This window comes from Octopus bimaculoides, chromosome 3 (assembly GCF_001194135.2).
Source record: "Octopus bimaculoides isolate UCB-OBI-ISO-001 chromosome 3, ASM119413v2, whole genome shotgun sequence".
Lineage (NCBI taxonomy): Eukaryota > Metazoa > Mollusca > Cephalopoda > Octopoda > Octopodidae > Octopus > Octopus bimaculoides.
The window spans coordinates 36,995,990-37,005,050 of NC_068983.1; the positions used below are offsets into that span (position 1 = coordinate 36,995,990).

The following is a 9,061-nucleotide window of genomic DNA, read 5'->3' on the forward strand; positions in this document are numbered from 1 at the left end:
AATAAGTGACTGCAATAAACTATGCTTGCACACATAGCTTATTACTTTACACATTAACAAGATCCTTTAACTATTATAAAATGCTAAAAAAAAGAAGAGAGGATTTATCGCTACAAAAATGTATTTACCTTTTCCTCAAGATTTAGAATGATTTTTTTCATGAAAATTTAAATAACATTGTGCTGATGCCACATAAAAAGCACCAGTGCTGGTGCCATGTAAAAAGCACCTAGCACAATTTGTAAAGTGGTTGCTGTTAAGAAGGGCATCCAGCCACAGAAAGCATGTCAAAACAGACAATGATGCCTGGTGCAACCCTTTGTCTTGCCAAATCACTCAACCCATGGCCCCATGAAAAACATGATGAACTATAAAAATAGTTCTGTTTTCTTTAATTTAGAAACATCAATGGACTTCATCTCCAAATATTCAAATACTGGCAAAAGAGGTTCTTGAACAAACTCTCATTTGCATTTCATATCCTGATTGTATAACCTTGAATAGCAGCTTTGTTCCCCTAATTCAGATGTGTCCAAGGAATTACTGAATTCATTTATCATGGAAACATCCCAAAAGATATTTTCTCTTTCTGAAATTGAATTTTTTCTTTTTTGAAACTGCATTATTTTTCTTGAAAAATTACAAAAATAAAAAAGTAAAATTAAATGAAAATAAAGATATAAACAGATTAAACATACATCAATAGGTTAGTAAATAGATTTGGCTTTTATTGGTGGTTAAAGAGAAAAAAAAAAAAAAACTAAATATTATTTTAAAAATGAGGTGATGAAATTTGTTGATCCCAACTGTAGGTTTTGAGAATACCACAGCCAGAGCCTGCTTAACCAGGCTCAGTAATTAATGATAAACTATTTATAAGGAACTAATTCCTTTGGATTAATGTCAGCAAGTTTTGAAGTGATGATTTCAAATAGAAAGAGTATTTATACTAGTTGTAGCAGAAGAACTAATGCTAAGTGATGTGGGGACTTCACTTGTAGCTGCTGTAGTAACTGTTGTAGGGGTGGTAGCTCCATTGTCAACTGAAACATTTAGAGATACGGTAGATGCAGAACTAGTTGCAGTCAGTAGAGAAACAGCAGTACTGGAAGATAATGGAGTTGTCGGGCATTGCAAAGGTTGTGTTAAAACATCGTCGCATTCTTCCATTTTCAGAATTTCATTCTTGTATTTTAGTATTGTCTCTTTGCTTTGTTTTAAGCGTTCATTTAATTCAGCTATTTCATAACGGATTTTATTTTTAGCATTCAAGATATTGTTGACTGTCTTCTCTCGTTTTTCTTCAACTGTAAAGAAGGAAAAGTTTACATCAGGTTTACAGAGAAATCCACAAAACAGTTTAACATTTACATTCTACATGTTTTATATCAGGCACAGGCAAGGCTGAGGTACAGTTAGAGCTGAGTCACAGGGTGGTGGGGCCACAGGCATAGTGGCCACAGGTTGAGGCATGAGCATGGTCAAAATGATTTTAAAGATAGAAATTTACGAGCTTCAGCCACATTTTTCATTTGTTTTACATGACCTTACTTAGAGGAAAGGGAGTCCCCATGACCCTTTCTAAGGTTTCCAAGATGGACAGGAGGAAAGGAGGAAGTTATTCACAAACCAGAGATATTGCAAAATTGCTTGCAACAGAGTGGATTCTGATAAAAAATATCCAAGGATCAAATGATGGTGTCTATCTGTGAAACATCAAGTATGTATCACACAAGAACAGGAAGAGTCATTTAAAAGGTTTCCAAACAGGCATTACACATCATAATTCAATGTCTGTTTTCCATGCTGGAATGGGTTGGGCGGTTTAACAGGAACTGATGAAACAGAAGACTGTACCAAATTCTAGCGGTATGGTTTCTAAGGCTGGATACCATTCCTAACACCATCCTCTTTACACAGTGTACTGGTTGCTTTTTTCACATGGCACTGGCACTAGTGAAGTCATCGAATAACACACAAGACTCAGTGGGGAGCAGTACTGAGGGAGGTGGCTTTATACCAGGTAATGAGAGGCCACAGACAAATTGAAGGACAGGTACAGGTGTCTTGCTGTATGGAGATACATGGTTACTGTCAGTTGAATTTTGCTCACAAAGCTTTGGTCAAGCTGAGAGTATGGAAAACATACTCAAAGTGCTGTGCAATGTGATTGAACATGGAATTATTACATCAAATCTATATGAACTGTTTATATACAATGCCTCTACCACTCACCAAACCTATACATCATTTACATATCTATCACATCAGATCAATCATCATCATCATCATCATTTAACGTCCGCTTTCCATGCTAGCGTGGGTTGGACAATTTGACTGGGGACTGGTTGACCAGGAGGCTACACCTGGCTCCAATCTGATTTGGCAGAGTTTCTATAGCTGGATGCTCTTCCTAACGCCAACCACTCCGAAAGTGTAGTGGGTGTTTTATGTGCCACCAGCATGAGGGCCAGCCAGGTGGAACTGGTGACGGCCACACTCGAAATGGTGTGTTTTACGTGCAACCTGCACAGGAGCCAGTCCATCGGCACTGGCAACGATCTCGCTCAAATGTCTTCACGCGCCACTGGCACAAGTCCCAGGGAGGTGACGTTGGTAACGATCAACGGCCACGCTCAAGCCTCCTCCATATCAAATTTATATGCCATTTATATACATCCACATCAAATCTATATATCATTTATATACATGCTTCCACTATTTCCAATCAACAGGGTGTCCACAAACTCTGGGTACATGGGGATTAACACATACTTTAAGAAATTATTATTTCTTATATTTAATTGTTTATGTTATGATTTTATTTACTCCATGTACCCAGACTTTGTGGACACCCTGTATATATCATTTATAATATTTCCCCTATATCAAATTAATGTCATTTATATACAATACTTCTATCACATTAAATCCTTATGATGTTTAAAATAGCTGAGATATTTTCAATATTTGAGAGCTTAAAAGAAACTGCTGGCAAATACTTACAGTCATTTTCATGGCGATACGTCCCCATCATAATGGGACGAACATTGGTTAATAATTGGTGCATCATTTGGGTTGGATCTTGAAACATCTGCAACAAAGGAATCAACAGAAATGAAACAGAGAAGTTCTCTTCGAAGTATAGTCATAAACGATGTTGAAATTACTTATTATTATTATTGTGAGAGAGCTGAGTATGCCATCAAAGTGACACTGGGGTAAAATATACAAATCCCAGTATACCCATCATAACTGCCCGTTTGATAAGGGTACACCAGACACATGCATCACAACCATACGTGCACAACATGGTGATCTCAATACAGCACATGACCTTGCAGGTGGGGCCCGGTCAGAATTTTCTTCAGGTCTTTTCAGAATTTTTCTTCAAGTAGCCCATCCCACTCAAATGGTCCTTGAATAAGGATTGTTTAAGGATGTTGAATGAAACACCCATGTTTTCAGAGGTGAATTATTCAAACTCTAAAGAATTCCTCTCAACACATGGCTATGATGCTCTCCCACTATTTTTATTTGTGATCAGAGATGCATATATCGTCAGCCACCAAAGGACAAGCTCAACTAGTTAAGGTCAAACAACTGACAAGCAAATCTGTGGAATTGAGCAGAATATTTGCTGTAGCCCATCTTTATACCAAAACAAAACAATGTACATGATAACACTTCCAACATAGGAAACAAACATATGCATACATTCATATACCTACACACACACACACACACGCAAACGCTTTGGTGTCAGCCTGGAGAAGACACTTGCCTAAGGTGCTACAATTTAACTCAACCTAAAACCACGTAGTTGGGAAGCAAACCTCTTAACTAAGTGCACCTATCCAACACTTGTACCTAAGATTAAATTGAAAATTATTTAAAATACTATCATAATATGCTTGAAGTTTTGTAGTATGTGTAAATGAGATGCTTGTAAAAACTTTAGGGAATTGTTTTCTGAATTATTATAGGCTCATTAAACAACATACATAGGATAATACCAGACCTTTTCTCTTTGTTTTCATTCATCGACATCACCTTACGTTTTTTGCTTAACTCCTCATCTGCATTATTTGTGGTTTGCTGTGACAGATACCCTAGTTTTAGAATAGATAATAGATGCACTGTATTCCTGCCTGATGCAAGAGGGGGCTAACAAGAAGGTAGGTAACAAGAAGGGCATCTGACTGTAAAAACATCACCTAAAAATTGGTAACTATGATGAGTATGATTAAACTGTCATGAGACCCACAAGACTAATAATCCTAATTGTTGCAAAGAAAATAGCCTTAAAATGTTTGCTGTACTGATGGGAAATATAGACTTACCAATTCATCATAGAATTCACAAACTAATGATTTCTTTCCCAACATAATGTCTGTCTCACTTTGGAATAATTTTAATAAATGATACAGTGTCACCTGAAAGAAAAACAGAAAAAGAGAGAAAAAATATTAAAAAAATATAAAAAATATAAAAAACAATAGAACGGTGTGATTTGGTGGATGGGGATGGAAAAAAATTGAAAAGGATCTTTCAAAGTACTGTATTTTAACGTATAAGGAACCCTTTTTTTTGGTCAAAAATTAAGTTAAAAAATATGGGAGTTACATGGATAGTATTATAATCCCTTACAAAACCTTTTTTTTCCAAATTTTAAGCTCAGAAAATTAAGGGGTTCTTTATACACGAGGGTTCCTTATACACGTTAAAATACGGTAATCTGTCTTATGAAATCTGCATCAACCGAAATCTAAAAAATTAAAAACACCTAGCAGGATTTCAGTTAGTTTTAATAACAGCTAAGGACACTTCATACATGACAGAATGGTCTACTAATAGGGCAGGTTAATAAATATGTTTCCTAATGTTAACCACTGGAATATTATTATTAAATGATACAAATTTTCAAAAAAGGTTCTTTGAACAAATTACTGGACCTCATAAATTCTGTGCCATGTAAAAAGCACCCTGTACATTCTATAAAATGGTTCGTGTTAGGAAGGATATACAGCCATAGAAACCCATTCCAAAACAGACAATTGGGGCCTGGTGCAGCTCTCCAGGTGTTCAGTTCCGGTCAAACTGTGCAACCCATGCCAGCATGAAAAACAGACATTAAATGATGATGATGATGATGGACATATCAGAAGAGTTAACTGCAATTATAATAGCCATCTATATATCCTGCTTAATTACAGTTAAAATACTATAGTTTTTGTCCAAGATAAAATCTCTTATAGACATGCTGTCATAAAAAAACATGACATATTGAAGGAAGACATAAAACTGACTTGGCAGTGGCAAGAAAGAATACCAGATGCATCTTTGTCTTCTTGAGCATTGTCAATGAAGTGTTCTTGTTAGTCACATGCCTTAGATGAAATGTGTTGCTTCCTATATAGGAAACACTGAATAATGAATAACTGCCAGGCTGTATAAAAATCTGGTGTACACACTCAAAACAGCATTAAATTAAAATAGCCAATAAAGCAAGAAGGCAACAAAGCATCAATGTTCTCCCTAGCCACTGTCAGGATGATTTGTCATCTTCCTGCAATAAATATTGTGTATTTTAACACAGCGCATTCATAACAGTATAGAGGAAGACCACAGTATCTTAGTATCTTGCCTGTCAATGGTGTATATATGTTAAATATGATACAAAGTAGGATATATTAATTTAATATTGCTTCAATTGCATACAAAATATTTTTAACACCAATTATACCCAAGGGATAAAAATCATTTCTCAAGAACTACAAGGAATTGTTTCCAATGTTAGACCATTTTTCCGGGGTTGATATAATCAACAATAAATTCAATCAAATGTGTGACCTCATGGCCAAGTTAAAAATCAATATTATAATCAAACGTTCAGCAGTGACCTCAGTGAAATTTGACAATCTCGAAGACTATTCTATTTGTTCTAACTGACCTATTCCATGACTACTGAGTGTAGTAATTTTGTTAACAAAAAAAAAACACAGCCACCAAATGACATGGGAGACCACCCTGCTTTACTTAATTCATCGCTTCAACAAGACACCTGCTCCTGTTCCTCTATTATACTTTCATATTGCACAATAGTATACTCCACTCAGTTGAGGGTTCTTGTCTTGTGAGTACTTGGTGACCTTACCAATATTGGTGCCATGAAAAAGCACCCAGCTGTAGAAACCATACCAAAACAAACAGTGGAGTATCCAACCCATGCCAGCATGGAAAAGGGACATTACATGATGATGATGATGATAGCAGGCTATTTCAACATCATCATATTTTGGGATGATCTCACCGTCAATAAAGACATCAGTTGTGGCTCGTTCTGGGTTTGGTTATTTTATAAATGGTGTGCTTCTTAGCAGTATAGCTTTCCTAGTATACAAGAATGCTAAAGTGTTAGACCAATTATGTAAATATTACTGCAGGTGTGCTGTGTGGTAAGAAGCTTGCTTCCCAACCACATGGCTCCAGGTTCAGTCCCACTGTGTGACACCTTGGGCAAAAGTCTTGTTATAGCCTGGAGCTGACCAAAGCCTTGTGAGTGGTTTTGGTAAATAGAAACTGAAAGAAGCGTGTCGTGTGTGTGTGTCTCCCACCAATATTTGACAACTGGTGCTGGTGTTAACATCCCTGTAACTAAGCAAGAGACCAATAGCATAAGTAACAAGGCTTAAAATTTTTTTTTTTAAATTAAGGACTCCGGTTGATCCATTCAACTAAAAATTCTTCAAGGCATTGCCCCAGGATGGCCACAGTCTAATAACTGAAACAAGTAAAAGATAAAGCTTATCATTTAGTTCAATTCAATTTTAGGCTGTCTCCAACCCATTTTTATAGCGTTTTGCTCCAAATGTATTCTAATGTTTCTGGAGTTTTATTTCTATGTAAACATAAAAAGAGGAAAGATAATATTCTTCAGTATTGAGAAAAACTGCCACTTTTCTCAACTGAATTTAATAACTTTCTCTCTAAAAGCAGGGAAATAACTTTGTCTTGCTTTGTTTTACAACATGAGTAATCAACAAACACAGACAGAACAAGTGAAATAAACTATGAAAGTTACCAGTAGTTAAACATTAAACAATATTAAATCTGGCAATGATGGTTTTTATCAGTTATTAATACTATTCCCATGGTCCTTTGTTGCTTAATGCAAGACATACCAACAATATACCACTACTATCATTTCATTCAGACAATTAGGCTGGAAGGGTCATGAAACACTAATGGACTTAGGAAATTTACAAATATCTAAATAATCCTAATACGAGTAGTGTATTGTTGGTAATGGTAGAGATGGTGATGATAGTGATTGCTGATAAAGGCAATGAGAATGGTGGTGATTATGATGAAGCTGATGATGATATAGCTAAGTCAACTTTTTAGAAGTAATGGGGGAGGGAGACAAGAATGTTGCTGATATTTTACTTACAGGTCTTTCATTACTGTCATTGAAATAAATCTTAATAACCACTTCAAATTCACCCCATCCTGTTTCTGTGACTTCGTAGGGAGGTTTTGTAACAACTGGAAAAGAGACAAAATATCATTTACAAACAGCCAAGCAAAGGCAGACATAAGCAGTCAACAAGAGATAAATACAGGTTTGGTTGTGGGGTTAAGATGTTTACTTTGCCACTGTACGATTCTAAGTTCAATCCCAGTGCCTTAGGCAAGTATACTACTGAATCTACAATGTGTTTAGAGAAGTTCCAAACATGTAAGCAGACCATAGAATTGAAAAGTCTTGAAGTAAATTTCTGAAGTTTTGTGACGTAGAAAAGAAGATTGGACCTTGCTAACATCAGGGAAATAGTTGTGCTTGAAACGGAGTAAATACAAACTCCATATAGTATGCCCAATGTAAGTTATGGACACATAAAAGTTGAAGTGGAATCAGAGACAGATTAATGGAGAAGGCAGACTTTGTATAAAACAGATTCATAGGTGCAAAACCACACATGAAATGAATTCTCTTTAATGTGATGGATGGATGGATGGATGCACAACTATGTAATATGCTATAAGAATCGGTGCATGAAACCAAAATACCCTGTGGTGTCACATTCCACCCTGACTATATCCTTTTATACATTATTTACATTTGACGGATAATTGTCATCTTGTTTGTTGTTAACGCAACATTTCGGCTGATATACCCTCCAGCCTTCATCTGGGCATATGGCGTAGTGGTTAAGAGCGCATGCTACTAACCCTAAGATTCCAAGTTCGATTCCAGGCAGTGACCTGAATAATAATAACATTGAAAAATACCTTAGGAATGAGAAACCAGGTTCAAAATTTCCCCCAAGATACCTAATGAAGGCTGGAGGGTATATCAACCAAAACGCTGTGTTAACCCATCCAGCTCACACACAAATTTACATACCCAATATCTATATCAAGTTTTAATGCAATTAGTGGTTGCTATGAAAACAAAATCACTATTTCTGAATGATTGCTGAAACACAAAGAATATAAATTGAAAGAATACCTCTGTTTTGATTTGGATAACTTTCATGTAATTTAAAATGAACCTTTTTCACATAATTTGATAAATCCTGAAAGAGAAAGTAAACAATATTAAAACTATATTAATACTTTACATAATTTATAAAGCACTGACAAATATTAGAGATATTAATTTCATTTTGAAAAATCTAAAATTATTAGCTTTTTCTTTTTTTTCATGTCTTCATTACCAGATAATTAATCCTGATTACTGAAAAACTTAAAATGTTGCCATATCATAATCATCTTCATTTAACATCCGTTTTCCATGCTGGAATGGGTTAGCTTCGGTCAAACCATCAAACCCATGCCAGTATTGAAAATGGACATTAAACAATGATGATGATGAGGAGGAGGAGGAGGGGGGGGGACAAAAGTTTTAAGTTTTACAGCAATCAGGATTAATTATTTGGTGATGAAGACAAAACAAAAAAAATCTAGGTGCAGGTGTGGTAAGAAGTTGGCTTCCCAACCACATGGTTCAGGGTTTAGTCCCACTGCATGGAGCCTTGGACAAGTGTCTTCTATT

General features: G+C 35.8%; 1 protein-coding gene across 1 annotated transcript in view; it reads right to left on the reverse strand.

Moving 5' to 3' along the window:
• Positions 1-703: 703 nt before the first annotated feature.
• Positions 704-9,061, reverse strand: part of LOC106875661 (YEATS domain-containing protein 4) — a 17,378-nt gene continuing 9,020 nt past the window's right edge. Inside the window, exons 4-8 of the mRNA XM_014923900.1 lie at positions 8,516-8,582; positions 7,454-7,548; positions 4,344-4,436; positions 3,007-3,094; positions 704-1,307 (exon numbers count right to left, since the gene is read on the reverse strand). Of these exons, the coding sequence (XP_014779386.1) occupies positions 928-1,307; positions 3,007-3,094; positions 4,344-4,436; positions 7,454-7,548; positions 8,516-8,582 (723 nt within the window). The 3' untranslated portion in view covers positions 704-927. The remainder of the gene's footprint in view (positions 1,308-3,006; positions 3,095-4,343; positions 4,437-7,453; positions 7,549-8,515; positions 8,583-9,061) is intronic.